The sequence below is a fragment of the Antrostomus carolinensis genome, unplaced genomic scaffold (assembly GCF_000700745.2).
Source record: "Antrostomus carolinensis isolate BGI_N321 unplaced genomic scaffold, ASM70074v2 scaffold3036, whole genome shotgun sequence".
Taxonomy (NCBI): Eukaryota; Metazoa; Chordata; class Aves; order Caprimulgiformes; family Caprimulgidae; genus Antrostomus; species Antrostomus carolinensis.
In genome coordinates this window covers 1-22,795 of record NW_010321009.1, presented here as the reverse complement: position 1 = coordinate 22,795, position 22,795 = coordinate 1, and the positions used below count along the sequence as shown (strand labels likewise).

At 35.4% G+C, this 22,795-nt stretch overlaps 1 protein-coding gene across 1 annotated transcript in view; it reads left to right on the top strand.

Moving 5' to 3' along the window:
- Nucleotides 1–15,170, top strand: part of LOC104526325 (nesprin-1-like) — a gene marked incomplete at its 3' end in the record, with an annotated part of 63,025 nt that extends 47,855 nt beyond the window's left edge. Inside the window, exons 5-11 of the mRNA XM_029085388.1 lie at nucleotides 5,668–5,763; nucleotides 7,618–7,701; nucleotides 10,814–10,834; nucleotides 11,126–11,218; nucleotides 12,906–13,084; nucleotides 14,723–14,919; nucleotides 15,061–15,170. Of these exons, the coding sequence (XP_028941221.1) occupies nucleotides 5,668–5,763; nucleotides 7,618–7,701; nucleotides 10,814–10,834; nucleotides 11,126–11,218; nucleotides 12,906–13,084; nucleotides 14,723–14,919; nucleotides 15,061–15,170 (780 nt within the window). The remainder of the gene's footprint in view (nucleotides 1–5,667; nucleotides 5,764–7,617; nucleotides 7,702–10,813; nucleotides 10,835–11,125; nucleotides 11,219–12,905; nucleotides 13,085–14,722; nucleotides 14,920–15,060) is intronic.
- Nucleotides 15,171–22,795: the final 7,625 nt, after the last annotated feature.

The following is a 22,795-nucleotide window of genomic DNA, read 5'->3' as shown; positions in this document are numbered from 1 at the left end:
CTCTCTTGCTCTTACAGTAGAATGCTACCTTTTTAAAATTCTGTTTCCTAATTCAAAGGTATGTTCTTTCAAAAGCAGAAGACAGGTAAAAGACTTGGCATCAGCTAATTATGGGACACCTCAAAGTAAGATTGAGGTAAAACAGCCCTACCACAAGTTATGCCCTCACCCACAGGGCAATGTCCCATAGGGGAAGAACATTTTGGGTCAGCTTTTAGCACTAGGTTGTATCTGTTCCTCTATTGTCTGTCTCTCTTAACTACAGCTGAATGTGTCCTGTGATACTGACTCCAGTGAGACTCATCAACTGGAAATCATTTCTTTTCTCTGCCACCTGCTGGCAGAAATTGCATCACAATCTATCAAATCACACAGAATCACAGAATCATAGAATGTTAGGGATTGCAAGGGGCCTCGAAAAATCATCTAGTCCAATCCCCCTGCCAGAGCAGGAACACATAGATGAGATTACACAGGAAGGCGTGTGATCTATCTTTGTCAATGAAGTTTAATTTTTGTGCATCTGTGAGGTGGTGCTAATGATAAATGTGATGATATGCATGTGTCACAGGACAGGAAGTTTTCTAATTGCATGTTATTTATTCTTATGTCATTAAATCATAGAACGGTTTGGGTTGGAAGGGTCCTTAAAGATCATGTAGTTCCAACCCACCTGCCACGGGCAGGGACACCTTCCACTAGACCAGGTTTCTCAAAGCTTCAACCAACCTGAACTGGACCTTCCTCCTCTCAGTCTCAGCCTTCAAAGACAAATAAATAATTTGAGTATGCTTCTTAGTATCTTGAGCCATCTTTCACGGTCCAAGTTTAAAATACTAAACAACGTTACACCAAATATGTCAAAAAGGAGACATTATATCCATTCAGAACAACAATTGCTTACATGTCTTTCATTTCATTGCCTATGCCAATTTTTTAGATAGTGGATTAGATGAGTAAAGATGAAAAACTTGCCTCTTTGTAAAACAACAGTCATATGCACTTTATTGCCTTTGTCACCTTTGGTGAAAGTGTTGGGAAACGGTAGTTTCAAAGCTTTGGAACACAGACTATAAATTGGTTTAACCTCATCAAATAATATCTTTGTTCCCAGGTTTAGGGATAACTTCAGTATTTGTACTCACTAAAATATTGTTGTAAACTCACCAAATAGAGTGAATAACAAATATATGCTGAAATAAATTGTTATTAATTTTGTATTTCCATTAAAATGATGAACATATCAACAACAACAACAAAAAAAAAAGCAGAAGAAAGCTATAAAGCAAAAATAAAACTAAGAATGGGAGAATCTATAATTTTTAGATTAAATTTACACAATGGTTTCGCAATGCTGAATTAAACCTGGGCATTAAATCTTACATTAAAGCTTTTGAAATTGCAAAATGATATGTTTTATAGCAAAGAAAGGAGGAAAAAGAAATTATTATATTAAGATTTACAGCGCTCACAATGCTGTCAGTGATGGTAGTTTGTTCTTAGAATGTAACATGGTCTTATACAAGAGCTTCACCAATTTTCATCAATGAACTAAGTAATTCTGTGTCTTTTTTTCTATTTTAAATGAGAAAATAGAGGCTCCCAGTATCTTAGTCACCGACACAGAAAAAATTTAAGCTAATATCTATCTTGATTGCATGATGAAGAAAAACTGACTGACAGCTTTCTGCTCCAGCAGTTGCTGTGCGTTTTCCCTAGTATTGCATATAACCTCTAATGTTGAAGAGTGAATGCTAAATTAATTTGTCTCATTAAACTAATAATGTAAAATTTATGGCTGAGTCCCTCAGACTTTAGTCATAAAAATAGTGATTAACAGCAAGGAACAGGGAAATCTATGTGCTTAAAGATTTAGGAATTAAATTGGGGCAGAGGAGTGGGCCAGCTATTAAAGAGTAACACTGAAATTTCACGTTCTCTTTCTTGTTCCCACATGTATTTCCCTGCAGAGAAAAAATCAGATATTTTCCTGTTTGTGCATGACGATAGGTTCTCACACATTTTTTTCATCAGTTTTTGAAACATTATTTGAAAATTAATGTAGCAAAGGTAGTTTCCAACGTTTGCATTGCTGTCCATTATGATGCAGATACTGTTGTTTGTACAGTATGATTTATTCATTGAAGAAGTAAAGTACAGGATATGAGGAAAAGATGCCTGTAGCAAAGGTGTAAATGAGAAATGAAATGCAAGAAAAAGTGTTGGAATAGAAGAGTGAAGCTTAGCAAATATACATTAGTTCCATATCTGAGGTTTGGATTTTACAAAACTTATTTTACTGTTGTCAGAGGAGGAACGTCTAGAGATTGCAGGTCTATTGGAAATACCTTTTTTGAGGCTTATTAGTCAAATACTTTTCATATCAAAAACTACTCTTCAAGTCAAAAAATTACATATCATATGTATCATTGTTCAGTTCTTTACATCATTCAGAATATTTCCTGAACACCACAGCAAATTAGGTAAGTTTGTAAGACCAACAAGTTTTAGCAAAGCATTTCCTCATAAGTACCCATTTGTGATCAATTCTAAATGCAGTTATTTAAATAAATATTTAATATGGGAATAATCTGGTTCATTAACATTTAAGATTCATTCCCAATTAATTTATATCCCTCCTACAGAGCACATGAATTTATTTGTACTATGTGCCTCCCTCTTTGTGACATGACTGTTCCTAAATGTCATTGTCACTATAACCTACACAACTGTGATTGCATATAATTCAATAAATGAGTATTTAATAGAAGACATGCATTCCGGTATGTAGCATATCATTAGAATTATTTTGCTTTCTTGAAGAAGCTTACGAAACAATAAAATCAAATACTAAGGCATCTGAAATCTTAGTGTAGACCCAACAAGTTGTAGATTTAACATCTGATTGTTCATCAAAGTATATTCTGAGTTCCCCCACATAATTTTACTCAAGAAGTTTATAAATAACAGCTTAGTATTATAGGATTTTGAGAGTTTACTTCATATACTTTTTGAATGTTCATTTTTCCTAGTTTAAAAATTATTTCATTAAATTCTTTGCACAGGCTTTCCAACATTCGAAACACAGTGCATTAGGATCATTGGAGTTGATTGCGTTGTTACAGCTATACATTTACAGGCAAAAAAACAAACTCTGGACTACATTCAATATTTTCAAGATTACAAAATTTTAATTTAGTTTCCTTTCCCTGGTTTTACTGATTTACAATTAGTATTTTGGCAGTGCTTTAAGGCAACTAAGTGAATAGGTATTAAGTCCTGTTGAGTCTTTATAATAAAAAGTATTCAATAGATTTTAACTGAACATAGCTGTAAAATACCCCCTTTCTTCTCTGGAGGCTAATAAGTAAGCATTGTACAGCTTCACTTTCTTCTTTCATTTCATTTGATGTTATATATGCAGCCAAGGAGTAGGTATTTACCCATTCTAATAGGAGATGTTGTGTTAATCTCAATAGAGGATCTGCCTGGAAAAACAGCTTGAGCCATCCTGTGCAATGGTCCATGTGCTAAAAATAAGGAGATATGAACTTCTCAGTATCAGCTAGTGTATCAGTCTTCCTGAGTTGTATTGACATGGGGAATAAGATTGATATATATGGAATCCTTATGTTAAAGAGGAATCTATTCTTCTGTGTATACCACTAAAAATATAACTCATTAAATACTCTGAGAGAGACTGGAGGCATAATAATAGGGTAGATTCTATGCTATGTGCCCAGAGGAGTAAAAAACCTCATGATTTATGAAACACAATGAGGATTTTACCTCCTTGTAATTAGGAGTTAACATCTTCAGGGTAGTGAAAAACATTATACTATGAAGTGTATTATGGAGAACATTTTTGTCAGTCCATATAGTTGGACTGACAATTTTCCATATTAGAGGATTCTTGTACAGGAGTTCTTGTGGCACAGCTGTTGCAACAGCTGTGCCACAAGATCAAACCTCACTACTGGGCCATTTAGATAGGTGGTGAGATGTTTTAGGCCTTCACCTCCTGTTGGATTAGGATGGCAGCTGCTGTAATGCTCTTGTCTTTATTGCCGAATTATTTTTGCACATAATTCTTCAGTACTATATCATGCAGTAATACTGATAAAACCAAAGTTGTTCTCAACTTCAAACAGGAAATGATAACATAGAAGGTGAGGAAAATTAATTACATTTCTGTCAACTGCCTGTGATGCAAGACTGGGACAAATTAATCTCCAGTGACCTGTTTGCTTCTTTGATTTCTTTGGTGTTATATCAAGGAAGAACATGATCCATTATCTATTGCATTGCTAGGAAATGAAAAAGAACTATGATTAAATATACCCTAATAATGGGTATATATGAGTTTTAATGCTGCTTTTATTTATAAACAAGAGAAAATATATTCTTTTTATTATTGTGGCTATATGAGCACGTCAAATCTCATATGAAGTCTGCTTTCAGCAGAGGAGTTCTTTTTCCACTTTATGCCAAAATTATATCTCATTAAAATATTAGTTCACCACAGCTGAACAATGAAGGCAGGATGTTTTGATTTTGGGAACTAGAAACCTTTGCTTTCTCTCGATTTGTTATAGTGTTTTTACCTTTTCAAGAGCAGTGTTTCATTTGCTAGGTTCATCTTTTCAAATCTATGTTCCTACAGAAGAGCAGTAACAGATGAAGTTTTTGTAAAAGCATCTTTTTTTTCAGAAGTATACCAGAAATAAAATATTAAACCTAAAGGAATTTCAAGAATTTTGTAGTCTGATTGTCATTTTAGTGAATTAGCAGGTATGAATATTAGTATTATGTTCATTAGCAGGTGTATGAATGCCAACAAGCTCGTGGAAGCTAGAGGGTATTTATTTAATTCATTTCAGCTGGACCACATTTAAACTTTTTGTTTCAAGACACATTTTGTGGTCATTAAAAGTGCTGCCCAGCTGAGAGCCATAGTTCCACAAACTGGGGTGTGTTTAAGAACATAGAGTTTGTTATTCAAAATTCCCAAGACATCATCTGTTTACATATTTTTCAGTATTTTCATTGTTGTGTTGGTGAACGTAAGACATATGCTAAGCAATTTGTCTCAAGTAGAAGCTGACACAGTGCTAACAGCACTGGAAGCCTGCAAGACCTGGAGGAAAGCAGAGAAAACACAGCAACTTAGTGTAACAACTGTGAGAAAGTGTCAGCTGTGAGAAAGTCGCAGCGTTGCTCAACCAGCTACAGTGCTTTAGGGATCTTCCTTTCATACAGCTCCTTGTATTGCTCGGGCTGAGAGAGTGAAATTTCTGTGACATACTTAACACTAGGCAAAATATGTTAATAGATTGAAATGCAACTGTAATAGTTAATCTGTAAGTTGTGCATATTTTATAGACTTGTGGGCAGTTGGTGTATTTCTTTCCTTGTTTTAGGGAGCAGGAAGTTTTTCCATTGTATCATTAGTGGTAGAAAGCATCTAGTGTTACAGTCCTGCACCAGAAATGTGAAATAGTTAAACAATATGGTGGCAAAGCAATGGTTAAATGATAAATTGATATTAAACATTATAAAACATGAAGAAGGGAACCAGCCACTCTTTGTGCTTCTGTTTCAAAGGAAGGGAAGTAGGATGTAGTGCTGCTGAGCCTTTATAATATCTGAAGTCTTCTCCCTTTTCAGCGCAATCCTCCCATGCTGGTGAATGATCTGTTTGAAGATATCAAAGATGGGGTAATGCTAATTGCCCTTTTGGAGGTTCTTTCAGGGCAGAAGCTGGTAAGAACTTCTTTCCTTCTGAATATACAAAATAGTTACATAACTTCTCTAGGATATAATTTCCTAATATGTTCTATATTTGAATACTGTAAAAAACTTGACTGTTACATAGGAAAATAAGTTTATTTACAGAGTGGGCTATCTGGTTACAAAACAAAACAAAAATATTACTAAAGACTGACATTCTTCGTTGTATGCACTTTCTATTAATTTTGTGTTAGTAGTTAATAAAAATTGCTTATTAATTAATCTTTGCAGTTCATCTGAGTGTTACTACTATGACACAAAGAAGGTCTAAACTGCAAGTTATTTCTATACATCTTGAAGAAACAATGACAGTCTTTTCTTGTTAAATTTATGGTTTTCTCTCTGGAAAAAAAAAAAAAAAAATGACCCCCTCAAATTTCATGGGATCTTATATCCATTTACCTTGACAGTTGCTCCACTACTGTAAAGAACCTTAATTGATGCCAAATGGCTTTTTCACAGCCAAGTTGTGTATAGATGCCACAGTGTGTAGATGGTAAACAGGCTGTCTTTTGGGAGCCAGGCTAGTTTTGTGCATGTGATGTGGGAAGAAAATTAAAAGAGTTGTAGGCCATGGGCTCTCACTTTTTCCAAACCAGTTCACAGATGATGGCGGCATCTGAAGAGCAGAGCAACAGTCTGTCATTCGGCTTGCTTGAGGGTTCAGACATTACCTGTTCCCTCACATGCAGGCAATTTGCAAGTGCTACACTTTTGCCTCTTTTTCATATTTCACCTCTGTTTTGGTTGCAGGTGATACCCAAAACTAGATAGTAATTCAGACTGCAAGAGTGATTTTACTGCAAGATAGGAAAAAACCGATACTTTCAAATGTGTTTCTGCTCTGTGGAAATACAATTATTTGTTTGTCTAAGACAGAAAGTCTCCCTCTGGTGGCAAAACACAAGTAGTAAAACAGGAAAAGAATTTTAATGACGGCACTTGTTACAATGAAATTAACTGGATTGTATCCTGCCTATTTTAATTACTGAAAACAAGAGATATTACAGAACCAGAATAATGAATGGTTAATTTAAAGTTTATGTATACCAGAATATTATATTTTGTAATAACTGCAAGAGGAAATTTAGAATCTATAGCAGGCCTTTGTTAAATCCATTTGTAACTTTATGAACATGAATTTAAATGGTAGTAGTTGTATATTTGCACTAAAGTGTTAGATTCAGTGGGGAATTTAATTCCACTGTAGAGCATTAGAAGCCTAGGATATGTTCTTGATTAAATTCAAATTCTGCCTTTTTTTAGTCTACATGTATGAAGTCTAGCAAAATTCATTGTTTAATGACAGTTTGTGATAGTTGGGTTTTTTAACTGACAATAAGGTGTTAGAAAGAGTGGATAAAAATCCTCTAAGTAAAATGTCTTGACTGCAGACTGATTTTTAAAAATAACAACCACCTTGATTTCTCCTTTGCAGACAAAAATATTTTACTTGAGAGAATGTTGCCCTCTCTCAAATATAAATATATATGTGTGTGTGTGTATAAAAATAGTTGTAGTTTATTTTATGTAAGGAAAACAGTTCTCTGATTTGATGTAGTTTATGGGTGGAAGCTGACAGTTTGCATCCTGAGGTTATTAAGACATATAATTTTTTATAATAAAAGTATCACATTTACGTCCCCTTTATCTGTCAGTTCTCCCTGTTTGTATATGCAAAGATATAATTTGACTGTTCCAAGGAAATTTTTACATGTAAATCGGACTATGGTATGTACATAGGCATTTGTAATAATCTGGAACTTCATTTTCGGCAGCAAATTGACATAAATTTAACTGGAATTTACATTGTTCTTTCTCTTTAAGCCTTGTGAACAGGGACGTCAGCTGAAGAGAATTCACTGGGTTGCCAACATTGGCACAGCTCTTAAGTTTCTAGAAGGAAGACGGGTAGGTTCAGTAGCACTTAGTCTTACTTCTTCCTTCTTTTTTAGCTTCTTTCCTTAAAAGTATGATTTGTAATCACCTACCTATTCTTATTCTCCAAAATCTGAGCTATGTATGCAGTCTTTGGTTTCTACACAGTGCCTAAAAGCCGATGTAAAGTAAAAAATGACAAGATCCAACACTAATGTATAGCAATGTATAGGATAAGACTTTTCATTTTAAATATTTAGTTAGAATAACCTTGGATGATCTCCTTCCCTTTTTTTTTTTTTTTTTTTAATTGTCTTCTTCAGCTCCTCGTGTTTCCTGCATTCCTATTGCTATTCTCAGCAAAAAAAACAATGATTCAGTTCAGTAGAGGCATTAATTTATAATTAAAATAATAGATTTATGGACTTCTTTAGGTTGTACATACAAAACTCTACTCCTTAAGAGTGTAGACATGAAAATTTAGAACAGTGTGACCCCTTATTAGTTTGGCATAACTTCAGACTAATTCCTGGATTGGTTCTGGTAAAGTCAGTGCTGTGGCCATTTTAGAAATGACAAAAAAGGTTTTATAAATTTAACACAAGACATAAAATCTAAAAGCTCAATGTGATCTAGGTATGAATATGAAATAAAAGCAATCTACTTCAACCTTTTTTCCTAACTTGTCTCTGTATTGTAATGACTTGTATCTGTTTTTTTTTAATTTGATTGCAGATATTTTGTTCTAATTTCTGCATTTTAGTTCAGTTTTTCTCAATGCAGATGTAACATCTGATGAATTTAATGTCTCAAAAATGCTGTACACACAACAATGCTGTTGGGTTTTGGAATTCTTTCCCTCTCTTTAACCCCATGGCATCTTGACGTAATTATATTTCTGTTACATTGAACACAATTTTAGCAGATGCCTGTAGAAAGACAACTGTAAGATAACTTTTTAAATAAAAAATGCATAACCAAAGCAAAGACAAATATATTCCAAAAGCAAAATTCAGCTTTAGCTCACAATTTCTTTATTTTATGTAGTACAGTTAGTTAACGCAAACTATATCATACGCAGCCAGAGAGTGGAGGCTTAGATAAAAAGAAAGCTGCTTTCTGCTGACACTTGTGTAACCTGAGACAAGGCTGGAAGAGCAAAAAATCTGTGCTTCCCTAGTTTGCATGTCACAATGTAGTGGATGACCTGAACTTTGAATGACCCAGCTTAGATCCCAGAAATTATTTAGCAGTGCAGCTACATAACTGACTCTGATGAAGATCAAGACAGACTGCCAGAAATAGAACACCATGGTTTTGCTTCTGATATCTGAGTATTTTTGTCCGGACTTGTCTTAGTTATTTTTGTATGTACTTTGTATCAATATGCCAGGTTTTCTTCCAGAGGGATTTGGAAATATGCAATGTCTCAGGTAGATTGTTGTACATTAGCAAGTGGTTTCTAGGTTGAAACCAACCTGACGAATGCATCTATCCAGTCTGTCACCCTTTTCTTCACAGAGGAGGTGGAGGTGCTCTTCAGGCAACAAATACCTATTCAGCAGCTGAGTGCAGTCCCTGGTCTGTACTCAAAGGTGAATGAATGGAGATGGGTGGCTGTGCGCAGCACTCTGGAGAGTGCTGGCAGGGTCTTCCTCCATCTCCCAAAAGTAAAGTTTATTACACATTTAATCAACTTCCTATTTTCACTGTCCAGACAGATGTCTGCAAATGCTCCTTTTATACTGCAAAATGCAGCTGGTGATTAATGTTCTGGACCAAACTGTTTTTTTCATGGTTCTGAAAAATTTATTTTCTAGTTCTAGATCCGTTTTAATGGCATATAAGAGAAAGGTAACACAATAACTAGATTAGACAGGCCATGCTTCTGTGAACAATAGCCTAATCAGAAGCTTTAGCTGAATCCCTGTAAATCTTTTATCTATAATACATATAAGAAAAGCCTTGCTTTCTGGAATAAGAAAAGCTTTTGTTGGAATTGGTCCAACTGAGAGACGGAGATATTTGGTATATTTTTCTTTTGGTAGGCAATAGAAAATTCTCCTTATTGACTTGTAGAGAAGTAAGTAATGACAATTTTCCAGAGTTTTTTCAGATTTCTTGGTGGAGAAGATTGGAAATATAACGTGTGGAAATTTATCCTCTGCCTCTTCCCAAGCAGCCTGTGAAATTAATTCTAAAAAGAGTTTCACAGCCCTGAACAACATTTTTTTGTTTGTTGTTGACATTATCTAGTGGGTTTCCAGCTGTTGATTCAGAGAACTGCCCTCTTTTGTCTGATTTGGAGAGACAAATTAGGTCACCTAAAGTAATTCTGGTTTTGTTTAACCTGTTCTCCAAGGTTTTTCCATAACCTTTTTCCATGAACAAGCTTGCAGTGCATGAACACTTCAGCAGCCCTTCACATTTATATCATGATTGACAGCAGATTCTTAGTTTTGCTGAGGAAATAATTATTAACATATTTGCTAATTTTCCAATGCTGCTTGGTTTATTCCATTTCCTTCAGCATTATCTGTCTGTCATTTTCTTTATGATATCGTCTTTATCCTCTCCTTTGCTGCCTTTTACCTTATGACCTTATTTTAGGACATTACTTTATTCACTTAAATTGTTATTTTACTATAGATTAGCATTTGGGAGTTAAAAGTCATGGAATCTGTTCCTGTTTCTGTTGAAAACTTCATGTGACCTTCGACAACTCATTTTTTCCAACACTTTTCTTATTTTAAAAGAACCATAGTTAGGTTTGTGTTGCAAGGGAGCCTTAGTCAGTGGTGGCAATATCCTTTACCGTAAGAGGCTCTCTACTGGAGAACTGTGGCATTCTTATTTTACCTTATCTTTCTTTTATATTTTCTCCATTCCTTTTCTTTTTCTTGTTTATTCTTAAACTCACTTTTCTCTTTCCATTCTAAATCTATTAGAACTGTAGCAAGAAACCCCTGCATAATTTAAAATCTGTTGGGCAGTATTTAATTTATTTTCCTTATTAATTGTGTTGTAAGATGTGCCAAAAATATTCTGTCTTTGCATTATAAAATACAATTAGTGCGTTCACCTAGTAATTAATCATTTAAAACTTATTTTTGTATCATCTTTTTCCCTTTGCTTTTCATGGTAGTCCATATACAGAGGATCTCCGGTTTGTACAATGGTTCTATGTAATTTTTATTATACTTTCTGCTTGAAATGAAATATTTTTTTCTACAAATAATAGCATGCAATGGTCTTAAAAATCTTTCATTACCTGTAGCTATATTTGTCTAAAAAGTGAAATTGCACCATTCAATACTTTTTTTTAATTTAAATTAAGAAACATGTTATTTAATTGCAAAAAAAATGCATTAAAAATATAAAATATATTTGAAATGCATTTCATAATTGTTATCATTCCTTTTGTGTGGTAATAAGACATGATTTCTTTCTTATACAGATAAAGCTTGTCAACATAAACTCAACAGATATTGCTGATGGTAGGCCTTCTATTGTGCTTGGCTTGGTGTGGACCATAATTTTATACTTCCAGGTACTATATTTTTTATACATCAGTGTAGCTTGCTCAAACGATGGTTCAGGTCATCATTTCATATGAACAGGTAGAGTTCCAGTCTTTTAGCATGGCAAAGTCACTTTAAAATTAGTTGAGGATCTGATCCTGAATAAAGCAACAGTTGATGGTAGGCGTGCCTCACATTGGGTAAAATTAAATACTTGTCTTTGGAATAGATTGGTCTGGGCCTAGAATGGATTTCCTTCATGACTGGAACGTATTCTTCCACTTTTTCTGAAGAATACAACAGAGCAACAAAAGAAAATAATAGAACTGTGGATTCCTGTTACAAATACCTTTAACAACTTCAGTGGTGGTTGTGCTGTATGTCTAATTCCAGGGCACTAGATATCAGACAGTAATTATTTTCAAACAATCCATGTAAACATACTGATTTCACTGAGAGATGCAGATATTTGCAAAAATAAAATTTACCAGTGAATAGTGTAGATTGAGAGGGGTTTGAATTTGTAGAGGAGAAATAATTTCCATTCTGTTGAAGTTAGGTGAGAGGAAAAAAATTGTTTTGTGAATCCTGTCCACATGAATTAACAAAATGAGTCACTGCTCAACAATTAAAAAAAAAAAAACAAAAAAAACAACAACAGCAAACTGATTTTGTTGCTCAACTTTATAGAGTTCTTTCACTTTGACTCTCATGTTATGTAAATTTTGTGTCTCAGGGATGCTGTTCTCCTAAGCACCAACCAGTGCAATGTCTCAGTGGTTGAGATCTTCTCAGAAGAAAAGTTAGCCAGAACAATATTAACATTTTTATTTTAATTTGTAGCTCATTATGATGAACAGGGAAAATTATGCTTCTCAGAGTGACTGAAACTCTCGTTCTCTGCATCAGTTTTACTTGGTCATTTTTTGAGCTTTTCTTTAGTTGTCACAGGCAGATACATCATTTTAAAATTAATAAAAGCAAAAATGCATGAGAACTGCAGTTCTCATTGTGGCAGGCTCAGTCTGTGATGCGACAAAACTGTTTTTTAAGTAGACAGCATAGACAGTCTTGCAATGTCCCATGGATGTAACTTTTTCATGTTAAAGAACCAAATTGTTAAGTTAAAAATGTTCTTAAAAGAGTCAAGTTAATGATTTTCATCTGATGAAAGGCACAACATGAATAACTGTCATACACCCTCAGCAAGCACTACTAATGCACTTTGCCTGCAGTACCTTCCCTATTCCTTCACAAGGTACCTCTAAGCAAAACCACAATTGAATTTGAGCCAGAACAGTACAATGGTAAATAAAGAACTATCCAGATGAGATCACCGAGGTCACTTGCATTCTTTAATCAAATGAACCTTCTCTGAAATTAGTGGATTGTCTTATGATTGGAGTTTAAGCTCAATTTAAGCCATTATCTCCTATTTCAATGGTAAATTGTCATAACAGATAACATGACACATATTTTTCTAGCTGTAGGGTGTCAATAAAGCCAATGATTGGTAGATGTCTTGTACTTCTGAAATTAAGACCATCGTCTGGGCACATGCATTAGCATTTTTGAGCTACTTTAATGTATGAAAGCACAGCATGCTGATCATAGCTTCTGCCTAACTTTGTCAGTTGTATTAGAAACTAATTTAAGAAACTGGTGAGAATTAAGAAGATTATCTACAAACAGTTCATTAACTTTTTTTCCCCACAGATTGAAGAGCTTACCAGCAACCTCCCACAGCTCCAGACATTATCTAGCAGCACTTCTTCTGTGGAGAGCGTTGTCAGTTCAGAAACTGCAAGTCCCCCAAGCAAACGGAAGGTGGTAACCAAGGTCCAAGGAAGTGCCAGGAAGGCTTTGTTAAAATGGATACAATACACAGCAGCAAAGTAAGTAACCTACAAATGAACTGATTTTATATCTTAAGTGCAGATTGTTTCCTTCAGATTCTAAACTCTCTTGGTCAGGAATTGTCCTTTTGCTCTGTATTTATATGGCACCTCCCTGTGATTATATTCTTTTTGGCAACTGAGGCTGCTAAATGTTACCACCATACAACAAGCAAGTAATAAATAACTATTTGCATTAATTTTACAAGCAGCCATGTTTTATATTTTCTGAATAATAGACAGGATTATCTTTGACAGAGTGAGGAAATGAAAGGGCAATTAGATGTCTGAATGACAGTATATTAGTCTTGCTGCCAAAACACTTCATGTGACAAAGCAAGTCCCATGCCAATTTAGCGTTCCTCAGTGACAAAGCTTGTAGGAGCACAAAATTCTGGTACTTGCTGTTGAAAAGCAGGTGATGAAAAATTATGAATACCCTTCTGCAGTTTTGTGATACAAGGAACATATTACTACAGAAATTGCCCTGATTTTTCATTCTTTTTAATCCAAGTTATTTTGGAGTTATTTCTTGCTATCTCCTGTTAATATTCTCCTTTGTTTGGTATAATTATCTCACATTTGCTCTGCTTCCAAAAAGGCATTAAAAAGTGCATAAATTAGATCAAAGCTACAATAGTAGTTTGATGCCTTCCACAATAAGGAAATAAAAATCAAAGATGTAAAAAAAAATAAATTAATTCATTTGTTCAAATTAAGGAATCACTGCTGTTTGAAGAGATTGATCATGTGCAAAATGTGGAGGGGAAATGGTGAGTTATGGAATGGTGTCTCAGAGAAAGAAATATAATTAGAAAGATATAGACTTTTTCAATTTCTCCAATAAATAGGTAGAATACAGTAATTTATAGTGCAATACAGTCTAATTTGGCATCCTTCCTATTGCACTGTTGTCAGTAAGAGACAAACAACTGAAAGTGATCAGCTGCAATTTCCAGACATGTAAACAAACAGAACGCAAAGTTAATAAAACTGTCAACATTATTGGGAAAAGTAGATGAAATGTTGTGAAAGAAGCCTAGAGGAAGGATAGTACACTTTGCCTAGCCCTGCTTCCCATTGTAATTTGCAAGGGATGGCTCATTAAATCAGTGAAAGTGTTTCACTGATTACAGTGAGCTTTGAATGAAGCTTTCATTTAGAGTTACTGTTGCTGTGAACCTTCCAATGGCAAGACTACCTTAGTGTCTAAATATGTCTTTAAAGGAAGTTTGCACATTCAGACAAAGTAAAAAACAGTCTTGCAGTCTGTGGATCACCATACCTTTCAAAATTGTGTACATCCACAGACTCTGTGTGTCGTGCAAGAACACTGAGAACCTTGGTGCACTCCATTTGTTCAAAATGCCATTGGCTTATTATTACTCACAAGCACACTGGAGACAAATACAGTGTGTATATGACAAAAAAATCTTGGATCTTCATAGACAGAAATGAATTTATGCAGTGGACAAATGGAACTGTAGTTGACCTGATTATCATTGCAGGAACAATAAGTGGTTTAGGCTTAATGACAGGTAGTCTCTGAGTGGAGCATCCTGTCTCCTCACCTATTTAATCAAATCCTGATGTTGTTGCAAGTCACTTTTTTTTTTTTTTTCCTTTCATATTCTTTAGGCAAGTTGGAATTGAAATCAAAGATTTTGGACAAAGTTGGAGGAGTGGTGTTGCCTTTCATTCTGTTATTCATGCTATCCGGCCAGATTTAGTAGACATGGAGAAAGTAAGGGGAAGGTCAAATAGAGAAAACCTGGAAGAAGCTTTCACACTTGCAGAAGCAGAACTAGGAATTCCAAGGCTCCTTGATCCAGAAGGTACCTAATGCATAGGTGAAAAATGTTTGAACTACTTGCATGGATTAAATCAGATGTGCTCACTTATAGTGTTTAGACATTTAAGTAGCATTTTGTGCCATTCAGCTAAAAAATAATTTACTGTCTTCTATATTTGTCTAGATGTGGATGTTGACAAGCCAGATGAAAAGTCTGTCATGACCTATGTAGCCCAGTTTTTGAAGTACTATCCTGATCCTCATCATACAGTGACTGATGTGCAGGAGAATGATGTAAGTTTCTCTTGCATAACTACATCAATCAGTTTATAATGAGGGGGGCTTTTAACATACATTTTATAGCTTTTTGTTTTATAGCTGGGAAATACTAGCTGAGAATAAAGGAACCAGAATTGCAGATGTTTACTAGTAGATGGAGAAAACAGAATGGTGATCCTGCACAGATTTTCCTGTTTTCAGTAGTAGGAGCCAAAAAATAATACAGTTATTGTAGATAGTAGCAAACCAATGGATCCTAAAGTTCCCTAAGAGGTTTTCAAGCATAACACCAATGACATTGCAATAATTTGTTAACCGAAACGATGTGTCACTTCTGTTGCTATCACACTGGCTTTCTGGACAAGAACAAGAAAGGTCCAAGAGATTGCTTAGGTATAGTCTTTGGGCTTTTAGGCTGGGGAGGCAGTTACAATTTTGACACAGGTTTCTTTCTATTTCACAATGATGTTCAACTGTTTGCTCTAAGGAATTTTCAGGCGTTATTTTTTTTCTTGGTTTTTGTTTTGTGTATGTTCTAGTGCATTGGCTTTGTGCTAGAATGGGTATACTCAGTGATGCCAAGTGATCATGACTCACTTCCTAATCCTGATCATTTGCTTTCTTCATGGCAAACACAGGAAACACTGCTGAGACAATCTGCTCAGCCCCAGCAAGAGAGAAAGAGGAAGCACTTTTTAATCTGTGTTTCTTTGCATTCCCTACAGAGCTATAGAAGATCTTTGAAAGGAGCGAATCTCCTTCCTTATGGCTATGTGTGGCTAAGGCAGCTGTAGCTTTGCTGCATGATTCCAGTGCCTGAACACTGGAATTTTTTGTTTTCCTTGTGCAACATTAGTCTGAGAACATATGTGTGCCAATGCCACAACATCCCACTGAGCAATGAGGCTGCTGAAGCAGAGGGATTGAGCACTGAAGCCTCATGTGGTGGCCTGTGGCAGGCTAAGGCAGTCCTGTCATTTCCATACCATGGCACACAATGCAGTTTCTGCTGCCAAGAGTCTCAACCAGGTGTGCTGCCTGTGCTGGGGTTGGATTTAGAAGAAGAGCCCCACCACTTTCTCCTGAGCTTTACGCAGACATCATGCAGGAGAATGCAGGACTCAGCCACTCCGTGCTCTGCCTGCCTCTGGCTATACCCACATGGATGATAGCACATGAGCCGTGAAAGGGAAACTGCTGAGTTGCCTCCAGAATTCCCAGTGAATTACTAGGAAGTGAAACAACACAGATTCATCAGTTTGACATGCTTAGCTCAAGACCACTTCCTCTTCCTAGATACTGCTAAGATATTGCAATAGCAATCCAGGTTTAATTTTGGTAGAACTTCTGGTCCCCTGAATGTCACACTGCAGAAATCAGGAACTCCCAGACTTTGAGAAGAAAGTTTGGCATTGCACTAAATTTCTAATGTCATCATCCTTTGTTTCCTCGAGGAACTCTATTCTTTCTCACATCCCTAATGGAGTACCTGACAGTTTGAGACAAATCCCACTTCTCTAGTGGACTCTCTAGTCAAGAACAGTGATAGGGCCCTCAGTTTTTTCTGACACAAATTCAGCTAATCCATCTCTGGAGAAATCCTCATCCCTATCGGGCATCTATGCCCACTCTATACCTTGCTCCCTAGTCATATCCACCATAACTTCCAGTTCCTTCATCTCTGCTCATGGTACAAAATAATGACCACATGGTATGTGATAGATTGATGGAAAAGAGATCTGGATGGATCCAGGCCAGTAAGAAATGCACAAAAAGTCCAAGACCCCAAGTAGTCACTGTCCCTGAAGCAGTGAAATACATAGAAAAAAGCAGCACAATGTTTTCATTTATTTGGGACTGAATAGATACAAGCACTCAAATGGCTAAACTTTTCAGTTGGACTCGACGATCTTAAGGATCTTTTCCAACCAAAACAATTCTATGATTCTGTGATAAATTTTGTCACACTTTAGTCTTTTATTACTATAAACTTTTGTATTTCTGTCATATATCACAGAGGGAAGCTTATTTTGCACTCAACTGCTTTACTTACAACTTTGCAAGGAGAATCTGTCAACAGATAATCAAATTTGTCATACTCAGAACTTGCATTTTAAGATATTTGTTCCGTTCTCAAGAAAATCATAATGATAGGTTTGTCAGACTGTCATATACAAATTCCAGCAAATGTTAGGACCTTAGTTTACACAATTATGGAAGGGAAGGGGAAAGAAGCCAGGAGTTAATGCAATTCATCCTGTTGACTGGAGGATATCTAGATGAAACAAGATATCCAGATAAGCCTTGGCAAAATAAGAGTGTTATTCATATTACATGATACTTATGGGGAGATTCTAGTGCTGAAAATACACCAATGCAGTTTAAAATATATAGACATAAGTATTGCATTCCATATTCATACAGTATTTGAAGGGAAAATTGAAAAAAAAATCTCAGTCATATATTTCAGAGTCAAATATCTTATGAAGGTTTTGTTTTGTTTTGTCTTTTCAACTAATGCTCTCATGTCTTTTAACCCAAATTCTTAATTGTGTACGGGTTGGTGAAAATTATGCAAAGGATCATTTAAATCAGCAAGTTAAGTAAGGCTATTGCAACAGTAAATCCAAATTGATCATGCTTCCATCAGCTATGGGGAGGTTGCCAGCTGGTGAGGACACACTTGAAGCACTGTGTTCAGCTCTGGGCTCCTCAGTACAAGAGACCTGGACATATTGGAGAGAGTCTAACGTAGGACCATAAGGATGATGAGGGGACTGGAGCATCTCCCCTATGAGGACATGCTAAGAGAGACGAGGCTGTTCAGCCTGGAGAAGAGAAGGCTCAGGGGCATCTTATTGATGTGTAAAAATATGCAAAGGCAGGATCCAAAGAGGATGGAGCTAGACTCTTCACAGTGGTGCCCAGTAACAGGACCAGAGGCAATGGAGAGAAACTGAAATGCAGCAGTTCCCCTCTGAACATCAGGAAATGCTTTTTCACTGTGAGGGTGACTGAGCACTGGTACAAATTACCCAGAGAGGTGTCTCCATCGTTGGATGTACTCAAAAACTGTCTGGATGTGTTCAAGGTCCCTTTCAACCTCAACCATTCTGTGATTCTGCAGTTCTATGATAATATTTAAGAGCATAGGTGACATATTTAATATTTTTTTTAATGAAACAGTGAGAGCAGAGGTCTTCTTGCAATGCAAAAGGAATGTTTTTTTTCTAAATGTTATCATACAAGAATGGAGATTTAAATTCCTTTTAAAAAATAGAAAAGTGGATTCTGCTTGTAAGAGGAAGAATTATTTTCTTTAGTACTTAAGGAAACATTCATGAACTTATCACTTTGCAAATTTAAAGGAAGTCTTTTTTGATAGAAGTGCTTGGAATCATAGTACAGCAACTGACTTTCTTGACCACACAAGTCATTTAAGTATCTTTTCTAAACCCCTTTCTGTACCCATGGTTATTCTAATATTCAACTTGCTAAATTAATTGACTGGAAAAAATGTAGTGGAGAGAGCACTTGTTTTCTCAGTGCACAGAGTTGGCAGTGAATCAGATAGATTTGTGTGGCCATATAATCCATTTAGATTGAAAATTCAGTTGTTCTTTTTCAAGAAGTGTTGTCACAGGTTCTGTTCTAGGTAGACAAACATATGCAAGATCAGATCAAACATCTAAGATCAGTCCATTTTAAAATAGCCCTTTTGTGTTTTGTGGAAACCATACAAGTGAATTGGATGATCTTGTGATCACCATAACTAACAGCGTAAGGTAGAAGTGTATCTATTGCCTCTTTCTTCCCTCTTACTGACCTAGAGTACCCGGGTTCTAAGCTTCCATAGGAATTCTGCATTATTTGATTAATTTAGTTATATAGTTATTTAGTTAAATTTAGTTATTTAGGATTCATCCATCTTTAAGAATCTTAAAGCTAGGTACTTACACTCCACCTGTAATCAGTGAAAGATAGACACTTTTCCAGGTGGCATCATTCCTAAGGTGATGTCTTAAACAAACTGTTTTCTGGAAGTTCCTGTAGCATTTCAACAGAGTTGAAACAGTAGTTCCATAGCATTTCAACAGAGTTAAAACTGACTCAGATGAATCTTTCACTTAGGTAGTGATAGGTAAAATGTTGTTGGCAGTTGATTAAAAAGAAATCCAGACATGCTTTATATTTTTGTGACTGGTATAATCTCCCTATTCTTAGCCTTTCTGTCTTCCCTCTGAAGTCTAGTATAAGGAAATATGTATCACAGAATGGTTAAATCCAGAAACCTGGGAGAGAGAACCTTGAAAGACTCTCATCCATTAAGTGCTTTTAGGGTGTATCCCATTTGATCTGTGTTAGGTGCTTGCTGTAGAATGAGTTGGACAGTAGATGCTAGATGCAAATGTTTTCTTCTGTTTGTCAAAAAGAACTGAAAGAGTGACTACCTATCTCAGTTGCAGATGCCTAAATTTAGTAAGAAGAATCCTACTTCAGAGTGGAGTGTGTCTGGGTGCTTTTTGATGGTGGGGAGGGAAGGAATTCTAACCCTCTCCCCCTACCTGCCAGCCAACTCAGCTGCCACTGTGTTTCCTCAAGATGTGTTGTCCACACAAATTCCTGTTCATCTTCCCTCCTGAGTCAATATTCAGTTTATAAGGAATTTGCATTGGAAGAAGTGGAGTAATGATTGAAGTTTATCCCTTATTTGTGGTCAGAGGGAACAGCTATTTGCATGTGCATTTCCAGAATTAAAAGGGATTTAAATCCAAGCTGATGCATGGACCAGCTATGCACATATGTGAACTTGTGTAGTCAACACATCTCAAAGAATCACAGTTACTCTAAGGTAAGTAAGTATTTTCCCAGATAAAATAAATCATGTAGTGACTAGTAATCTGGAAATCAGATCTAATGAAAAATACTTCACAGACATATGAACTTCATAATATTTTAAGTACATATTGTTTTCTTACAGAATCACAGAATTCTTGTATTCTTACAGAATTCTTGTATTCTTACATGTGTAGCTCTTTTTATTGTTCCCTCTGAACTTTCTGCCTGTTTTGCTTTATTTTGTTTGCTTCTTTTTTTTCTTTTTCTTTTTTTTTTTGGTCCTCTCTCTTTCTCTTCTGTATTTCCCATTTGTTTCATATTGCTAGGAACTTCAAGAAATCCCAACTTTTGTCATTTCTTTTATGAAATTTAAGGTAAGGGTAACACGCTCCAGAATAATTGCTTGAGTTGGACCTTTTGTGCTTGTTATCTGTTTTTACCCTGCACTTATTCGACTTTAGACTTTGCATGTTTTTTATGTATACAGGTTTGCTAGCCTTACGTTAATCTTTCCAAAAAAGCAAATAGATGAACGTAATGAGTCTATGTCTAATTTCTTCCATGAGCTGATCCTAAGAGCCTAATGCTTAATCTTGCAAAAAATTTCAGAGAAATATTATAGAAAAGCAAGTCAACTTTTCTATAATAAATCTCAGACTATGCTTTTGTTTTTCTTAAGTATAGATATAAACTTGAAAAAATAGATTATAGATCAATGTTTCTACTCATCTAATCTCATTTTAGATGAATATTTTTGTATGTCTTTAGGTTTATAGAGTAGATACTAGATTGTATATATGATTGTGTAAGTGATGTATGTGGACTATGGGTTGGAAGGAGAGAGCATTCATATGTAGTTCCATGATATGCACTGCTCCTTTTGTCACATAAATTATGATGTTTTTAGAAATACACTTTTTAAATCACCTTGGACTTTTAGATACTTATAATTTTCTAGTATTAACTGAGAGAAGTTCAGAAATCAGATATGGAGTGTTTGAAATGAACATTTAGATGTGAAACTGGAAGACTGCAGAAGTTATTATATTATGAAACAAATAACAGGTGTCACTGCAGTCAGTCAACAGTGTTTATAGTTTGACCCAATCCAATTAATTACTCGGGTTCCACACTCATTTTTGTGTGTGTGTTTGGGGTGGGGTTAATATATAAGCAATAGGTTATTTTCAAGTAAGTATGATCAAGGATTCATCTCATATTGTGGACACCTAAGTCATATATGTGTTGAAGTGAAGATTAATACTGATAGCAAAATTATTCCCATAATTTCAATCCATTCAAGTAAGTTTGGTCAGCTTTAATGGAATCTTGTTGTACATTCTTAGCCTTACATAGCCCCAGTGCATGGCTGCTTAAGCCAGTTAAGATTTGAAATGGTAAAAGCTCTGTCAATTTCTTTATCTTGGAATAAATTTAGCTATAGAGGAAGAACACTCCTTCAAAGTATTTTGGATGTAAAGTCTTTCCCTTGTGCTCTGATGAGCAAGTAATTCAGAAGATACTCCTGTCACCTCCAACATTTTTATGTCAGCCGAGTTCCCCAATGTAAGACAAATTTCCTGAGTAGCAGCTGCAAAAATAACTTTCTGAGCTCTTCCAGTGATTTACTGTCTACTTTTACAGATAGGCATTAATAGCTCATCTGTGCTTGGCTCAGCATTCACCATGCATTTGTGCTACTGTTAGTGAACATGTTTCGGTAACACGTACACACACATATATCCAGTAACACATATATATAAAACCAGTTTCCAAAAGGAATAGCATAATTAATTGAATTCATGTATAAACATTTTTAAAGGGACTTGATTTTCTCAGCATATAGGAAACACAATAGTTCAAGACTCATGAAAATCAGGTGAATTAACTGGTTTAGATTTAAAAGTTCATATTTGAAACTTCTATCTTGCCTGTGCCTGAGAATTTGAGCAGTTTGCTTAGTTTATAATTGTGTATTAGAGAACCCAACAAAGTACACCTTTTCCAGTCTATAATTAAATTTCTCACAGATGTGTATTTTTAGCTTTTCAAACACAAAAGTATTCTGTATTATGTGATTTTCAAATTAAATCTGGTATATCAGTTAATAAAATAATATTTTGACTTTGAGTTTGGACTGAAAAATTTTTTTGTATATTTAAATTGTATCCCCTTATTATATTGAAACTCATAAATACTTTTCTTTAATTACCTTCTTTGATGTTCTTTGGCAGCTGAGTGCTCCAGTTCTGTTCATCTCTGCACATCAGTGAATATTCATAGAATAGTGTCAGGATAAATTAATACTTGAAAATGCTGTTTGGAAGTTGCATGGAGAAAATAAGTCATAACGACTTAGATGAACTGAAATAAATGTGATCAGAGATCAATGATCTTCATACTGGAGAAAACACAAATAGTTATGATTATCTAGATAACTTTTCTTTGATGGTTTATTTTCTGATTTGTATGCTACTTCAGATGTGCAGGCTTTAGAGAATAGTTTAAATATCTGTGATATCCTTCTGATATTTTTTTACAGAGAGTAAGAAGTGCTAGGCACTAATGAAAGTCTTGTTTTAAGAATGATAGTTCATTAAACCCGAGGGGTGTTGCTGACAGGTGCCTTGGTGTTTAAGAAAGTAAATCTTTTATGTTGGTTACCCAAACTGAGACTTTAAAATGCTTTTGCACCAACCAAGGACCATAGAACCAAGTTTGCAGGTACTAGACGATCCACTGAACTGGAAATCTGTGAAAATGTATGAATAAATTGACCTTGACAGGCTTGAGAGGTGGGC